This window comes from Chlamydotis macqueenii, chromosome 7 (assembly GCF_036417535.1).
Source record: "Chlamydotis macqueenii isolate bChlMac1 chromosome 7, bChlMac1.mat, whole genome shotgun sequence".
NCBI classification, from domain to species: domain Eukaryota; kingdom Metazoa; phylum Chordata; class Aves; order Otidiformes; family Otididae; genus Chlamydotis; species Chlamydotis macqueenii.
Window position 1 is genome coordinate 21,096,022 of NC_141562.1, and position 17,942 is coordinate 21,113,963.

Sequence of the window (17,942 nt, forward strand, 5' to 3'; positions counted from 1 at the left end):
TAAGAAGGGGCTGAGAACAAAAGGAATACTACAAGTTTCTAATGGCCTAGTACAGACAGAAAATAGCAGTGGGAAGTCTGACAGGCTGGTTGCATTTGAACTTCTGCAATCAAAAAGAAAATAAGTTTTTCTTTTCTTTTGTCTTTGATACTTTGCAAGACAGGCATTTTCTTGAAATATTATCTGCAGTTTTTCTTTCCCATCTTCCTTCTATCACATCCTAAATAAACTGCATGAACAAGATCTAGCCCTGAACTCTGAGCCCTTTCCTCATCCCCTCTGCAGGTAGCTTCCCCTCCAATACACGTTAAGAAGATTAATCTTATTTACACTTTCAGTTCAGACAGACTTTGATCTACAAAATAACTTTACCTCCAGCGTCATTGCTGCTTAGTGTTCTGGACAGCTGCGTAAGAGAAGTTATTTTCCTTTCCAAATAAAGTATTTACATGCTTACCAGACCTTGCACTACTTCTTGTTTTGTTTTTATTACATCAGACTAAAATCTACAAAGAATGCACGCAATATTGTAAATTTGCACATCTGTCTGTACTCTTACAAAGGCCTACATATACCATTTGCTGTTATACACTCCTCCAGAACCAGAACTGTTTTAATGATTTTAAGGAGAAATCCCTCTTTTAAATTCCTGTTAGTGTAAGTGACCTGCACAGTAGTGCCATCTAAATGATCGGTTTGCTCTGGAACCTTGCTCTTAGTCATGTCAGTGTCTAGTACTGTATCTTCATGTCCAGGAAAGAGAAGATCAAGTGGAGGCTGTCTACACCTCCGATTTCCCTACTGTTCTTGCTTTTAAATATCGTTTTGCTTATTTAAAGATGCAGGAGATCTGCTGTTTGGTTGAACACCTGCTCCAGATTCTTGCTTATCCAGCAGCTCGTGTCACCAAATGATACGCTTTTGTGCTTTTCTTTCTATACTGCCTCAAAGAGTTTTACTTGCTAGGCCATTAAGCTCCAGGCATTTCTGACTGATACTCTCATTGACCTGTTGGATCTTTTTCTAAATCTCACACTACTGTTGAACTCTTTCTAGAGCCATGAATAATGGAGCACTTCCCACTCCCTAAGAGATTACATTATTTGGGACTGAAGTCACACACAGAGACCAGCACACAAGTCACACGTGCTCTTTTACCTTCTGAAAGCGGCTGTTCTCAGGAATCATCCAGGGCATAGAGAATGTAAGGAAGCAATTCTCATCCATTCCAACAGCTAATACATGAGTAACTGATGTACTTAAAGTATTTTTAAATTATTATTATTATCCCACTACAGTTCTTTGTAGAATTGATTCTTTCATGCATTAATATGTTCTATTCATATTTAAAAAAAAAAAAAAAAAGAAAAAAAACCAGACCAAACCAAAACTTTCTTCCTGGTTTTACGGGATTTTCTCAAGGCCCACTCTGCTGGCTTGCATTCTAGAAAATGCCTCCTTTAGTCAAAGAAAGATGAAAAGTCCCATAGATCAGACTTGTAATATACCTCTCAAATTGACAAACACAACTCCGTGACTGGAAGAGCAAACATAGTAGGAAAATATTTAGGTAAGAGAACAAAGCAATCCAAACAACTATAGGCTCATTATTTTGATATCAATAACAATAGGACTTCAGAAAAAAAAAACACGTTAGGAAATAAAGATAAAAATTACAAAGAGGTGGCAATCAGTCACCTGTGTAAGAAAGGTATGAGAAACAACAACCAGTGTCGAATGGTATATTAGGCAATCTTTCTCTCAGAAGAGAGCTGTTATAGAAGGCCCATAACTGCGATAGAGATACAGTTCTTGTCATCTGGGCCCATAAATGAGATTGGACTATGGCAGGAGTGTAAAACATCTACACAGCTGAGGAATATGAAGAGCCTGGAGAAAGACCGATTTGCTTAGTTTGGCTAGGAAGAAAAGAGACAGGGCTGTAAGTGTTCCAAAATAAATTAAAGGGTAAGTATTAGAGAAGAAGAGCCAATTAATTTCAGGGAATAAGGTAAAAAAGGTGATATATCTGACCAAGAAGTTTAACATGAAAATTAGAAAGATTTCTTGCTATGTGCAGAGTAAAGCTCCAAATCAGGCTTCCAGTAGCAGCAGAACGGACACAAAACTTGACTGGCTCTAGGTTGGAGCTTGGGAAGCGTGCAAGGATTTCTGTGGTTGTGAAGCCTCTGCCACAAACTCCTCCTCCACCTTTCACTTTTTTGGGTTTCTGATCTGGCAGCTCTATGTAAATTAGGCCTAACTGTGCTTAAGACTGTTTTAAACAATTCTCCAAACTTTGCTCAGAAGATGATTAACAGAATTTCTTACATACACACAGTTAGGCAGCATCTGTCTGGAATATCAGCAGTAAGGCAAATTAGAGTTAGGACAGGGTTATATACAAGGAGTAGATTCCATCCAAAAGCCAAGAAAGCACATTTCCTTTATGTTTACAGAAAAGTATGGAGGCTAGAAGTCTGGAAGCCCCCATTCAGTTTTCAAAAGTTAGAAGATTGCCTCAGCAATGACGTAGCTTAACAACCAGCTCCTGATTCACATCATGGTTCTTATAGCATTGTTATTCACCCATCATACACAAGAGGGAAACAAACCTATGAGATACATTCTCAGGATAAATAGGCTTCAGAAAAATCCGAAGTTCACATCTCAGACTAGGGCTGAGCTGTGGAGAGGAGCAGGACTGCAAGTGCAGAAGTCTCACAGAGGCGTAGTACAGCCAGGAGAACCCCTACAGCTTCCCTCGAGACACATACACTGGCAACCAGAGCACAGGTGTGAAGTCTATAGCATCTCCTTTAAGCACGTGCAAGAAACAAAAGCCAGTGCTCTCACAACAACAACAACAAAAAAAAACCTGAAGAAAGCATCATGGGAACCGAGCTCACAGCTTATGGGGGGCTTTGCAGTCCAAGACACAGGGTGGCTACTCTCACTTACACCCACCCCAGAGAACTCAGAACAGACCTAGCCCACCTCCACAATGCAGCAGGGCAGACCTGGCACAGGCACATCAAACGTTACACGCAGTACAAACACGGGCTCTAGGTTTGAAGGGAGGGGAAGTAGGACCAAGAATTCCAGCTCAGGTCAAGAGGAAGTGAGCACACCATTGAACTGTCTGGCAGCAAAGCCCTTCACTTCTGCTCTCACTCACACTTCTGCAGCACTGCCTAACATTCAGGCAAGCTGCACACTGTTAACCTGACAGTGTGATGCTGCACAAAACATACCATGGAAGGGAGGGAAAACAGAGAATCGCAACATCAAATTCCTTCTGCCCTCACTAGTGGTGCCCTTTCCCTGCCACAGCATCAGGGCTAACCATGAACTAACAGATTCTCCATGAACCAGAGCACACAGCTCTGCCCAACTGAAGAAAGCAATGGGCAGACACTGGGGACTGAAAGTTGGAGTCTGAAGATTAGATACATCAATGAATAAGTGATGGCCACCCAAGTCAGGTGTTCAAAGGAAAACTGAACATGCAGTTTTAAAGCAAACCTTCTACAGTTAGATTAGAATCTGTCTTTCTACAACACTTCTACAAGCCCTTCAGAAGGAGATTTCATTGTTCAGTGTCTGAGGCTTCAGGAAAGGTAAGAAATAGTCATAGGACAGGCAAGGGTTTTCATGGCTGAGATCCCTCAGTATAAGATCACTAGATAACAAGTGCAAGAAAAGTAAACAAAAACTTTCACTGTCAGGAAGAAGGACAATACCTCTGAACAAGTTATTTTTTTCTTTTTTTTTTTCTTAAATCAATTATGAGATGTGATTAAAATCAGCACCTAGTACTTTACTCAGACAGAGGTGAACTGCCACATCTGAATTTGTCTACTTGTTTTCAGAGCTTCTCCCTCCGCTGAGCTTTGCTGAGGTAGTGATAAACCACGAGCTATTCAGTAAGTTCTACCACACATGAAAAAAGACACTAAAGCACTAAAGACAAAGCAGTCAGCCAATAGAGAGGAGGCTAAGGTAAAGCCAGTCTTGCAACTGGGAAAGCAATTTCAGGTTATAATTGCTTCATCCTTTGAAAACTGCAGGGGATTGCCTAAGTTACATGAATGCTTTGCTGTTGTTCAGACAAAAAGGAGTCACTTCGTAACACCCAGATATTCTGACCCAATCCATGGTCTCTACCTGTGCACTAAAACTCATCCAAAGGCATACTACAAACTAAACAGGAGAGGCTTCATCATGTTTCTAATGCTGAGGAATGCATGAGTATCCAATTCGTATTCTCCAGAAAATAAAAAACTTACATGTCCTCATTTGCACTTCTCTAGACTTCTATCCTGTATAAATGAACCATACTTTACTCAGAAAACTATATCTCAAAATTTTTAAAGGAGGAGACCTAATATATATGAAAATATTCATGAATCAGAATGGAAGATATGGACAGCAATTGAACATTCCCCAAACACCACTTTAATTCAGCTAGATGACACTGCTGTCTTGTACAATACTATCTCAGAGCAGTAGATCTGGAGAGAGGCAACAAAGCCTTTCAGAGTAAGGTGCAGTCTACCCAACCCATCACCTTGTGAATGAACGGATTAAAGCTCCCTGTAATACTGAAAGAGGAGAAGATACTTGTTGTCATTGAACAGCCTTTTAAAAATGAAAGTGTTGCTTTCAGCGTAGAAATGAAACCTTTTACAGGAGCAGCTATGTAATGCTAACTCCGGAAAAAGAAACAGCAGTGCAATCCACTGTATTCATAGTAAAAAAGGACCAAAACTGTCATTTGTTCCCAAGTGTACAAATGGAAAGTTTATAAAATAATGAATAAGATTAGGTACAATTTATGCTAAAATCCAGGAGTATGCTAAATGGACCGTATTCAGGGGACAAACCCATAGAGATAAGAGCTAAAAAAAAAAAAAAAAAAATCACATTCCTAAAACAATCATGGGGTGGGAGGGAATGTTCCCTTAGGCATTAACTTTATCATCTATATTCATCATAAGCCAAGGAGTTGTTTGCACTTCTTAACTGCCCATGCACTATGATCAGAATCATTTTGATCTCAACACAGAACAACAAAAATGTTGAACACATATGTACATTCTCTGTGAAGTGACAACAATTACACTGATTACTGCATTTTCTATATTCCTACAAACAGTATCTTTGTCAATTTGTAACAGGCAAAGCCCAGCACTTCTAAAGGAAAAGAACTTCCGGATATGTAAAAGCCTCTGCATGGGAGGCTGTGAAGGGAACAAAACAAGCCCCGTGTACATCCATACTTCAGTAGCTTCAGTTACTGTACAAAAAATGGTCACGTACCTCTGAATAGAGTATCCCCATGCCTATTCTTCACTGCTTGAGTTCGTTCTTGTTCACCAGCCCTACAAGTTAACCTCACTTGAAATGCTCTTGAACTTGTTTGAATCTGGTTAATATTTGACTTAAACGTATTACTCTTTCTTAAGCTATATTTCCTTTAAGTGATTTCTACTTGGTAGCACGAAACAATTGTCTTCAGAAACCCAACCCAGGGAGGTAAACGTGAGAACAGCAGCTTACAGGAGACTGACGGAACAAGTTACAACAGAGAAACATTTTCCTTTGTAATTTTTGTAATAACAGCCTCCAGTTGCCTAAAAAGGAAAGTAGCAAAACAGGCTGAGGAGGGGAGGAGGGAGAGAGAGAGGGAGGAAGAAAGTTTCACAAGTGAAGAAAGGGAAGGGGGAAAAGAAAAAAAAAAAGGCATGAAACTTAAACCAAGTAACTGTGAACAGTAGCTAGTTTGCCACTCAAGCTACTTCTGACTAAAACATATCCCAAACCCTCTGCAAGAACACCTCAGACGCCTACCAGGAAAAGGGAAGCAACTAGATCCCACGCCTTTAAAGAGAATTCCTGATGTCATTACCTTCAGTCTACTATTAAATAGGCCAGCCGCTTTCATCACCTTTTGCTCTGCCTTCCCTTCCTAGCCCAGCCCAAACAATTAATATGGTTTGTGTTTAACTTGTTAATTTTATATGTTAATTTCAGTAGACCTTCCTTAGCAAGAAAATTATTGCTGATGTCACCATCCCCTTTGAGTCTTTAAGGCTCTAAGACAAGATGTTGATAGTATTTCTGTACTACACTCAGTCTTTCCAAGTAAGGCATGCAGATTTCAAGTGTCTGCGAACACCCCAAAATCTCTTTTCCCTTCATAGTTTAGATCCATGTTTCCTATATTTCAAGCATATTTAAAACAAGTTTTAAATCACATGCATGTAACTGTCCATCTTAAATCCAAGCCCTCTACCTTACATTTGAGAACTTTTATTTCCATGCAATTTTAATATTTATTCCCAAGTGAGGTGGGGGCCATGTGAAATCACTCATACTGTCTCTATCCTTCTCTGGTTAAAGTAGTACAGCTCTATTGACTGTATCGTTAGTTTGCTGGCACCATTCTAACCCTTTCAATAGCTACTTACCAGAAGAAAATTAAGTTGGCTTGCAACAGAAATGTACACTACACTTTCCTGCAACAAACCTCATTGGGATCCTCCCAGTAGATTGATCTTTCAGCATATGGTGAATATTCTGTTGGCCTAAAGAGATGAAGGAGTAACAGCTCAAATGCGAAAAGGTAATCCTTGTCAGTGTTTCTTCACATCCAGATCCTAAGTGGACATCCTTCTACATCAACTGGCTGAGTTGTTGGAACTTACAAACTACAGCTTCTTGAAAGAAACCTCAAATCATTCAGCTGTTGCATATAACAGCTTAGCAGTTTACTCAGTCCTGCCCTAACATCAATATACAAATGCATGGTAACAAGGAAACATATTCAAACCCCCTCCTCCACAGAAAAAAAACAACAAACAAACAAAAAAAAACCCCAACAACAACAAAAAAAAAAACCAACACACACCCCCCTCCACAAAGCACAGAGAGCACTTCAGGCATCACTTTTCCCAAGATAGTGTAAACTATCATTTAATCCAGCATCCCATCTCAGGCCCTCTTGAAAATCACGTAAACAATTGCTTTGCTCAGAGCTTTAGCTGGAGCACAGATAAGCAGCCCAATTGCCATGAGGTATGAAACTCATGCAAACTTAAGTAGTCACAGGTTCAGTTCTGCTTCGCTATTGCTTTAGTGTTCTTTGCCATGCTTGTAAACAAGGATTTGAATCCTGAGAATTTTAATCTTTTATTGTTGAGTAAGTCTTTTTTTCTCCAAAAGGTACCAAGACTCAATGCATGGGCAAACTGGCACCTACTCAGTCTGTGCAAGAAATGTGATTCTTACTTCCCGAAAGAATTTAACAGCACTTTAAAAGTTTCATGTGAGCCTGAGGTGAATTAAGAGTTTATCAGAAGGGCCTTCGCCAGAGAAATAATTAGGGCAATTCATTTTTAAAACTAAATATCACTTACATCTCAGAACAGCACCTCCAAAAAAAGAAGTATGGAAGATCATTTATCTCTTTAATTCCCAAGCACTGTAGATGATATTGCTCCAAATGGCATGAGTTACACTACTCTCAGGAAAGAAATCTGGCCTGCTAGAGTTGTATGTGCAGGACAATCCTCAGGAACATGTCTTCCCAAGAAATGCAGTCCTGGAATGGCCAGTGCCTGGAAAGAGAAACACTCACCCTTTACACTTCCCCTTGGAAGACTGTTAGCTACAGAGTTTTGGTTCAGAATTTATTTGCTATATGCTTGCTTCTAAACATGCACTGGAGACATCAAGGGCAGAGAAATACACTTTGTGCAAAGAACTCAATTTGTGAAACTGATATGAAGACTGCAAGGCTGGTTCCAGGAAATCCATTTCTTCAGGCTTAGGGTAGTTTTGAGGAAGTTCTGTCCCTGTGCTGAAGCTGTTGATTCACTACACCTGCAGGGTACAGTGCATCTGGTAATCCTCCCAAAACCAGCAAGTACTAGAAAATAGGATACAGACATGTTCCCACTTCACGATGTATCCTAAGGAGAGAATACAAGAGGCAGGGTTGCAGAATTTATCTCTTTCCCATTTTTCATCATTGTTCAGATGGGTTGATGCTGGGCTGCCCAAGATCCTGTTCCCCATAAGCAGTTCATTGGCAACGCTGCTGTCATGGTTTAGCCCCACTCAGCAGTTAAAATGCCACACAGTTGCTCTGCACTTACTTGCCCACTCGCTCTCCCTCCTTTCAGTGAATGAAGAGGAGAATCAGGAAAGAAAAGGCAAAACTCCTGAGTTGAGATAAAAATACTTTAAGTTTAACAACAAAGGAAAATAAAACATAGATGGAAAACAAAAACAATAGCAGAATATACTTAAGCACATAATCGACAGTACAATAGCTCACAGTGGACCCTGATGCCCAGCTTCCTCCCAAGAAGCAAAATCATGCACCATCCCTGCATTATATACTGAGCATGATGCCCCGTGGGATGGAACAGCCCTTTGGCCAGTTTGGGTAAATTATCCCAGCTGTGTCCCCCAGTCACAGGTGCCACCAGCTCCAGTTCCTCTCCCAGCTCCAGTGAAAATTAACTCTATCCTAGCCGGAACCAGGACAACTGTACAATGTGAAACACAACAGTCCTGTAAAAGTCAGTGGGGCTGTATAGCTGCACAAACCTGCTGACATGTGTATGCATTTTCACAATCAGTGTTATCCTACATGGTAACTCAATTTAAAATTGGACAGGTAGCACAGTGACTGGGCAATGCCTCAGCACATTGAAGCATTTGACAAACAGCTAGATTCTTTGCCATACGTGCCTGGTCAAACGTTAGGTAATTATCTGCCAAATGCAGGGAGAATATCTATGAGAACCATTAAAGTACTTGGGAAGAGGAACAGGGTTCAAAGTCAAAAGGAAAAGCAGATACAGACCATTTCCTTAAATGAACACTACTTTTGTATTTTACAGGGTTTGCAAAGGAGAAAGGAACACACATATTTGCCTTTGCCCTCCCCCTTCACACCTGTGGACCATCAAGGATGTATTTGGAGTCACAGGATAACCAGGGGGTACCTCAGAGAGACTCTGACAGACGCTGAGCGTTAAGGTGTACTTGGGCAGTTCATGCTATGTCCAGCTGTAGGCCAGACCACCTGGGCATCAAAGTTTTGCTCAGCACTTTCAAAACAGAATACGTACTATCCCAGCTGACATGGCTCTCTAAGTAAGGACAGCATAACAAAATGCCCTGGGAAGTTTCTGATGCCTTTTAAGTTTTGTGTTTCCTATGCTCTTTTTATATTCATTACTTTCATTGTATTTTTTCCCTGTTCAGTCCACTCTTTTCCAAACTTCCAAAGGGCCAATATGTGGGTTTACCTATCTTTTGCTCTTCACTATTTCTAATAACTAACACCAGAAACAATATTATACATCCCATGCGCCAACATGAGGTGAAACTAGCTAAAATGTTGCAGATCATTCCAGGATCACAATTGTACAAAACAAACAAACAAAAAAAAGTTAGCATGGTGTTAGCTGGGAATACAGCAGAGAAGTCTTCTGTATCTCTTACTGAGCAGGGATATCAGACTGGCCAAGCTGCAACTTTTTTCATTGAGAAATTACTTTCTTGGATTTTCCATAGACCGCACTCTATTTTATAAAGCAGAATTGTTTCTGTGGTGACTCTCAGGTTCTGTATACTAAAAAAGACTTAGTTCACTCCATTTGCCCCCACAAGACAGCAGATGATTAGCACCTATATTGCAGTGAATACGCTGCACCAAAGCACCAGGCCAATTTCAGCAAGGATTGAGCCCTTCGGCTGACTACAAATAATTCAGCTGTTAGGCAGAGATCTCTGTGGTTTTTTTCACAGAGTTTTTGAAAATAGCTTGAAAGAAGCAAGAAATCTTTTTAGCATCTTCTCTGAGTCAAAGTTTACACAATAGTTTCAAACAATTCAATACTTCAGAATCTCTACAGAAGCAGGCTTATTCAGGGCAAACTGGTCTTTGTGTGCTGTAGTTGGTGTTCATTGAACAACAGATTCAGGAATGGTATGTGATGCTAAATACATACCTTTCCAATTACTTGTATTTTTATTCCAAGATTACCTAACAAAGAAGAATTGTCCCCGAGTAATCTGCAAACAGCGGTTCAGAAAACAAGTGACAAGTGTGGAACCAGTGACCACACCAGCTTCTGTAGAAACCACATTCACAGGTAGAAAGTGTTGAGAAAAGCTGGACTCTTCGTCCTCTTGATCCCAAAACAATGCGGTCACAGCACTCCCCAAAACAGGCAGCAGTATAGATCAAGATCTGTCACAGCCTCAGGGGACAAGAATCCCCCACCTCCCTGCTAAATATCCTAAACACAGGTTAGATGCCTCTTAACCTCTCCTGGTCCATGGTACAATTTAGTCTTTCAGAATGTCATGCAACGGTGCTGTTTATCATAAAATATCTCCACTCATTAAGTACTGCCAAATCAGCACTTAAACATGCTCTCCTATACGTGCAGACACCACACAGCGCTCTACTGCTTCTCATAAGCAAATTTTTACTTCCTTTTATTGGCAAAGGTTTTTGCCAATGAATCATCCTGCTAGCAGAGACAGACTGAGAACTGCAACAGAAGACACAAGCAAGGCAGGCAAAGCAGAGATAAGTTACTTGTGCATATGTGTTGATGGTCTCTTTCTCTCTTGCTTATCTCCATAAAGACAGGCAGTCTTGCTTTTGTGTAGCTGCTTGTCAGAATAGACAGCCTGCATCCTTTCTGATCCACAAGCCTGTTGCTATGCATCAAAGTGATGTTTGTTAAAGTTGAGAGGAGGAAGAAGTCTTCGACCTGCGCAAATGGGAAAAGGGAGTAACAGATGGTTTCATTTGGTTCTACTTGTGTTTCTGTGGTGTTTTTTTTTTCTAAGGATGTCACTGTGGATGCATGAAAATCTTGGTATTGAAAGTGTGTGTGTAAATTGGACGTTTGCTTCACGGTTTCAAATGCTTGCATTTAAGCTTTCCTTGTAAGTTAACCAGGAGATTCTGGTACCTGCTATCCACATTAACTGCCCTGGTGCCTTTCTGTCCCATTTACAGTGTAGGTTTGAAAAATATTATGACTCTCTCCAGGATATAATAATGAATTTCTAGAAGGTTTAAAGCATATTTTAATTAAATATCAGACATCTCCAGAAATGGCCTTTTGAATATATCTTTTAACTGTTCTCTTTGTCTACTTTTTTTTTAATTAAATATTTCTGTTAATTCCAGTTTGCCATGGTAAAGGCTGGTCTTTGGTGTTGCTTCATTAGATAAAAGGTATAGATGGCTGTTCAAGGCTCTTACAGTCAAAACTTTGCCTCTGAAATTAATGAGACAGTGTGTGCCAAGCCTTGGAGTCAATTGACTCACCCTCTCTGATTTACAGGCATTCATCTGGGAGTGCCTTAAAACATACCAGCTAATCCAGGTGACAATACAGTACATCGAAAAATGTATACCCTAAAAAGGGCAACAATTTAGCTACCTTATTGCCTCACCTATTAGTACAAAAATAAACTGGACTTAAGCTGAACTTTTCAGTTTGGTTCCCAAATGATGTTCCACACGTAGAAATTGAGGAGCATATTTTACTTCTGTTCGAACTGAACGAAACAGCAGAAAACAGTGGAGTATCTACTATAAAACTGTGCTTATGGAACACACAGGTGGGAAGATTTCTCTTCTACTGACAGAAGAATGGAAGTATTCTCCTACAAAGCAGATAGACTAGAGTGAGTTTGGCTGACAGTATTAAAATTAGGAGTATATCCACGTTTTCATTTAATCCAAATGTTCTAGTGAGTCAAGGGGTATAATAGATGTAACAAAAAATGAAAAGAATTGAGAATTCCCTCACTCATGAAGATGTTCAGAGAAAACAAATCTATTGACTATCCTTTCCAAGCTCTCCAAATCTTCAGAATCTTCCCCATGGTATGTCAGATAATGCACTCTCTTTTTATGACCTGTTTCCTCTATGCTGATTATGAAGATGGCTACAACCAAAAAGCAGAGCACTAACTAGATGGAAATTGTAGAATGCAGCCTATTTAGAAAAGCTTCCCTGTGACCATCAGTCAACCCCCCCAAAAAACCATGAAAAGTGAGTCCTTCCTCCAGATGGCCAAAACACAGATTTACAATAAGAAGGACCATATATGAGACAGAAAAGAAGGAACTGATGGCACAAACTAGCACTGATATGACATAAGCACATTCCCTCAGGTTGGTTCCACAGCCTCCTGGAGCCCTTGACTCACTCCTGGTCCCCAGTACATGGTGTGAGCTGTGGACAGTCCCTCCTCACACAGGTTCTTATTCTGGCAGCCCCTTGGGGAACAGACCTTGGGCAACCTTCAGGAGACTCCCCACTTGGGTCTTCCTGTGGAATGCCACTCAACTCTTCCTAACACAAACACCCCTGCATGTGCTCTTTCACACAGCCCCAGGATGTGGTGCCTCCTCGTGCTGCTCTGATCTCAAGGAGTCAACTTCATAGCAGGATTCACAATGCCCTCCACTCTGAATTCAGACAAAAGCCAGTACAGGAAGACTTGCAAGCACAAATGCTTTATGAATGTTGTAAGTTGTCTCACTTTCTCTCCCTTTCTTTCTAAAGTAACTCTACAAGTAGTCCTATCACTAACAGTCCTTGTTAGGAAGCTAAAAGTAGGACCCCTTCAAAGAGGTCCCTCCAGCACAGTGATGGGAGCACTTGCCTACAAGAAACCTTGGTGCTCCTATCCAGTCTGAGCTGCCAGAGAGAATTCCTTTGCAATGGAGGCAAAGGCTGATTTCCAATCTGAAGTGAAGCAAAGTCCTCCCCTCCTGTAGCAATCTCTTTGCTCAGTACAGTGGCAAGGGAGGTTGAACCTCTTCTTCAAACAGCGGATTCTCAAAGCACAACGTAATCCAAGACCCCTTGCTCTGAATCACCAGAGATTTCCACACAATAGTGGCAGGAGTGTAAGAATAGGTGGTGCTGTGAGTGAGTCTGTAATAGGAGATCCACCCTCCCTGGCTTACCTAACCGCACTTTGGAAAAAAAAAAACAAACCAAACCAAACCAAACCAAAACAAAACATCATGGATGAAAACCCAGAGCTTTTGGCACTGTCTTATGCAGATACTGCTGTGTATTTAATCTCTAGAAAGGCATGATCTGTATCAGCCTTGCAAAACGTGACAAAATGTCTCCCAAGAGGTTAGTCACTCAATACAGCTCTGCTTTGTCCCATAATATGGGGTCAAATACCAGGCAACTACCACCTAAGCAGGTCTGAAGAAGACTTCTGATGCATCTTCTCACAAGACCTGTAATATTTATTCTCAGCCATGGCCCCTATGGTCAGGGGCCATGCACTGCCATCACAGAACAGCCCACATCCACGCTGCTCAGCTTGGTTACCCTCCAAAACAGGACAAATTCCATGTTAACAAACCGTCTTTTGGCTTCCCACAGAGTGAAATTATTACGTATCACGGATACCCCAGTGAGGAATATGAAGTTCCCACAGAGGATGGATACATTCTTGGTGTTTTCAGAATTCCTGCTGGGAGGAACAGCCAAAATACAGGTGTGCCACAGTTACAGGACATAAGGAAGGTCTGAGACCTAACTCTTACATGGCTCCCCATCTTTGTCCTTGGTACATGCAATGGCATGCTCCACACCTTTCCATTTCAGCAAGAGCACCTAGTCAGGAACGTGGCTAGAGTTCTGCATATAAGTGAAAAAACTCCTGCACAACCAGGTGGTGCACTCCCTGTTTTAACTATACATTAGTTACTACTACAGCATAAGAAAACTCTCCTCCTTGTCAGTAAACAAGCCTGCAGTCTTTCTACACTGTGTTGCTTTAGGAGATTCTATTCACTGGATTTCTAACCTGCCCAACAACAGCCTAGGCTTCATCCTCACAGATGCTGGCTATGATGTCTGGATGGGAAACAGCCAAGGAGAAACCTGATCTTTAAAACACAAGACCCTTAAGCCCTGCCAGAAGGAGTTCTGGCAGTTCTGGTACTCCGAAGAAAGAATTACAGAAGAAAGTAAGCACTGCCTTTATAACACTTGTGCTTTCTCTGCAGAGTCGAACGTAGGACATTCTCCTGCTGGAACATCAGCACAGAACATTATTCATTGGCATCAGGTATAACTGCACACTGACATATAAACACACTCTTACTACCGCTTTTTATGCAACCAACAGCCTCCAGGGAATTCCAGAGGTGGTGAATCTGGGAAACTGCCCATCACATCTCACATGCTGCCATGAGCACCTGCCACAGAGGGAGCACCGCTTCCCATGGCTCACCAGACCATTACCTGAATTGCCCCTTTGGTACCAGGCACTGAGATTTCCCCAGGGCACATCAGGCCTCTCTGCATGTTGGGCTCTAATGGCTTCCAGCTTTCATCTTTATTTATGGAGACATTTGCCTTGAGAGCTGCAGAACTGAACACAAGCAGTAGGCACTTGGCAGGCAGCAGGAGGACAGTGGAAACCTGAGCAGTCATGGGATGATCCAGACAAAGAAGTAAAGTAGGTTAACGCTTTTCTCCCAGAGTGTTAACTGCAGCCTGGATCACCTCCCAAAGCCAGTTAACCACACAGGTGATTCTGCTGGCACAAGTGGAAAGTAGGGAACTGCCTCTTCTGCTGGCATCTTACGCCGCTCTCAGACCTAAGCTTGTTCTGCCTATGCTCCAAATTGGACCAGGGCAAGAGAGCTTGGGCTCAGAAACAGATCACTGTATGTGCACAGAATTGTGGCCACTTCTGCCAACACTTATACATATGCATGCTCCTGCACACATGGCTGACTAAAATTCCCAGGATCCAGACCAGCAGCACCTAGAGCCAAAAAACAGAGACAAGCTAGCAGATTTCTAGCATATCCTCAGCTACTTAAATGTTTGGATAAAAAAATGCACACACATTTTCAGTAAGACAGATTCATATTTTTTTTTTTCCTTTTAGACAAACAACATCCAAGAAGACAAAAGTTTAGTGTTAATCTAATGACACCCTGCTCCCAATAGCTAAACTCTTGTAAGTACAGAGCCTCTGGAAATGTCACCACTGCTGTGAGCAGGCCAGACAAAACTGGCACACAAAAGATGAAGTGTGTGAGGAGGTATCATACTTTACACTAGACTAGTAGTAGTCCTGACACACCTTTGTGTCACAAACAGGGACCCTAACTTTAGCTAACTATGACAGTCAAGCAAAATTTTAATAACAAAACTTACAAGGGTCATGGCTGAGGATCAGGAGAGAATGTTAGCCAGGGGAAAGGCAATGAAGCCACTCATTCGATGATCAGTTCTCAGTATCCCTGGAAGCTTATCCATTGCTTGAGCCTTGGCTTTGATCACAGGCAAGGAAACACCTCCTGCACTCTGCTCTGTCTTAACACTTTCATTTAATCTGTCCTTGTTGCAATATTAACAGCTAACATGTGCAGACCAACTTCAAGCTTATTACTATGGTGCTAAGGAAAACATGAAGAAATACAACCAGGTAAGGCAACACAGTTTTCCTGAGAACTCATTCTTGAGTCCTGGTAGAAACTTTATATATTCTTTTATAAGAATATAAAAATTGAGATTTTAGCACCTGTGAGTGCTAAAGAGGGGGAGACTGGTCTGAGGTAATGTTTTGCCTAAATCTAATACTTGTAAGTGTAAAACTCTATTCACAGACAAGGTACAGACAGATCCTTGCAGACAGCTAACAGAAGTTTGTTTTGCCTCTCTTACTGATGCATTGATGACATGCCAATTTACCCGCCATTCCCTAAAGGCTAAGAGCCACTCTCAAGTCCCAGGAGACTAGGAGCATGGAGCTCTTCACTTCCCTCAAAATCCTCAAGGTCTGCCTTTCAGTTAAACACTAGGCTGGCAGGGGGAAAAAAATGTGGAAAAATGCATACCTTGGTTTTGGGAAGCTACTTATTGCAAAAATAAAACAGAAAGGATGATTCAGTACAGCACAGTTGAGACTAGTGCTGTGTTGCACTAATGTATCCTGTACAGAAAAAAAAAGGAAACAGACATAACTTGGTCACTAGGAGCTTCGGTTACTGCCTAGTCAACAGTCAGAAATGCTGCTCTTCTCTTGCAACACTGGTAATTTGCCTGACAATTTTTTTGAAATTCTATCAGATCAGTTGACTAGTAGTGAGCTTTTCTGAGTCAGGACAGGTTATTTTATGGGTGGCACATCATTTTACAGGTGGAGAAAGTCTTCAAATATTTCTCAGACACTTTGCATCCACACATATGGTCTTTAAATACTGAAGTATAAATTTTGGAATGGGCAATGTTCTATTCCCAATACTTTCAATGGTTAGGAAACTGCCAAAAAAAAAAAAAAAAGCAGTCAACAACAAAAATAACAGAACCACCCTTAGATAATAGGGGTCAATTTAAAAGCTTCTTGTGCTTGGTCCATTACCACTCTGTAGACAAATAACCATCCTGCATTAAGTCATTTGGCTCAGGTCTCAGAAGATCCTCATTCTACTCTTCTGTGTTTCTTTGGTTTTCTCTGTGATGATGGGCAAGGCAAGTATGCTCACAGGCTATTACTCCATCAGTAGCAACACTATGACCTAGAGAGAGTCAAGTGAAGTCTGGAACAATACAACTAGAAGTCTTCCACTCCATGCCCAATAAAATAATGAAGAGGACCCTACATAAGCCAAAAATGGGACACACATGAACAAAAATTCTGCAGTCCTTGCCTGATGAACACAGACACTGCTCCTTCCATATATCCCTACCTCTGAAGGGCACAAGTAGGTGTCCAGTTGCAGGACAACTCATAGCCGTGCATTAAGAAGGACATGGATCTGTTGGAGCGAGTACAGAGGAGGGCCATAGAGATGATCAGAGGGCTGGAGCACCTCTCCTATGAAGTAAAGCTGAGAGAGTTGGGATTGTTCAGCCCAGAGAAGAGAAGGCTCTGGGGAGATCTTATAGCCCGCCCCTAAAGGGGGCCTACAAGAAAGCTCAAGAGGGACTTTTGATAAGGGCATGTAATGATAGGACAAGGAGTAATGCCTTTAAACTGAAAGAGGGTAGATTTATATTAGATATAAGGAAAAAATTCTTCACTATGAGGGTGGTGAGGCACTGAAACAGGTTGCCCAGAGAAGTTGTGGATGCCTCACCCCTGGAAGTGTTCAAGGCCAGGTTGGATGGGTCTTTGAGATTGCGAAGTGGCCACTCTCCCTTACACCACATTATTTATAAATGTCAGTGTTCTGACCAGTCCAGAGAATTCCAAACAGACCTAGCCCCCAATGTAGCAGGGCAGACCTGGCACAAGCACATAAAATGTTACACCCAATACAAACACGGGCTCTAGGTCTGAAGGGAGGGGGAGTAGGACCAAGAATTCCAGCTCAGGTCAAGAGGAAGTGAGTGCCCCATTGAACTCTCTGGCAGCATTGCTCTTACTCACACTTCTGCATCACTGCCTAACATTCAGGCAAGCTGCACACTGTGAACCTGACAGTGTGATGCTGCACAAAACATACCATGGAAGGGAGGGAAAACAGAGAATCGCAACATCAAATTCCTTCTGCCCTCACTAGTGGTGCCCTTTCCCTGCCACAGCATCAGGGCTAACCATGAACTAACAGATTCTCCATGAACCAGAGCACACGCTCTGCCCAACTGAAGAAAGCAATGGGCAGATACAAAGCAATGATGGGGGATCTAGCAGTTCCCTAAAAACCTGGTTGTGTGGACACAGGTGTGAGATTAATCTCACTTAGCTTGGAAACAGCCACCAAGGAGCACTGCAGGACAACAAGTTCAAACTTCTCCAGAGGGTCTTCCTGTGCTGTTCAAGAAGAATCGGACACAGACACATCCTGCAAAAGGTTACAGGGTGTAACCAGTTCAGTGACCAACACTGCTTGGGAA

General features: G+C 41.7%; 1 protein-coding gene across 2 annotated transcripts in view; it reads right to left on the bottom strand.

Moving 5' to 3' along the window:
* Positions 1-17,942, bottom strand: part of LOC104473828 (putative lysosomal acid lipase/cholesteryl ester hydrolase) — a 177,955-nt gene that overhangs the window by 4,175 nt on the left and 155,838 nt on the right. The window contains exon 1 of one of the 2 annotated variants that reach the window (XM_010121295.2): positions 5,323-5,343. The exons of the other annotated variant lie outside the window; for it this stretch is intronic. Within the exon in view, the coding sequence (XP_010119597.2) occupies positions 5,323-5,343 (21 nt within the window). Of the gene's footprint in view, positions 1-5,322; positions 5,344-17,942 lie in introns of those variants that run through there. 2 annotated transcript variants of the gene reach the window in all.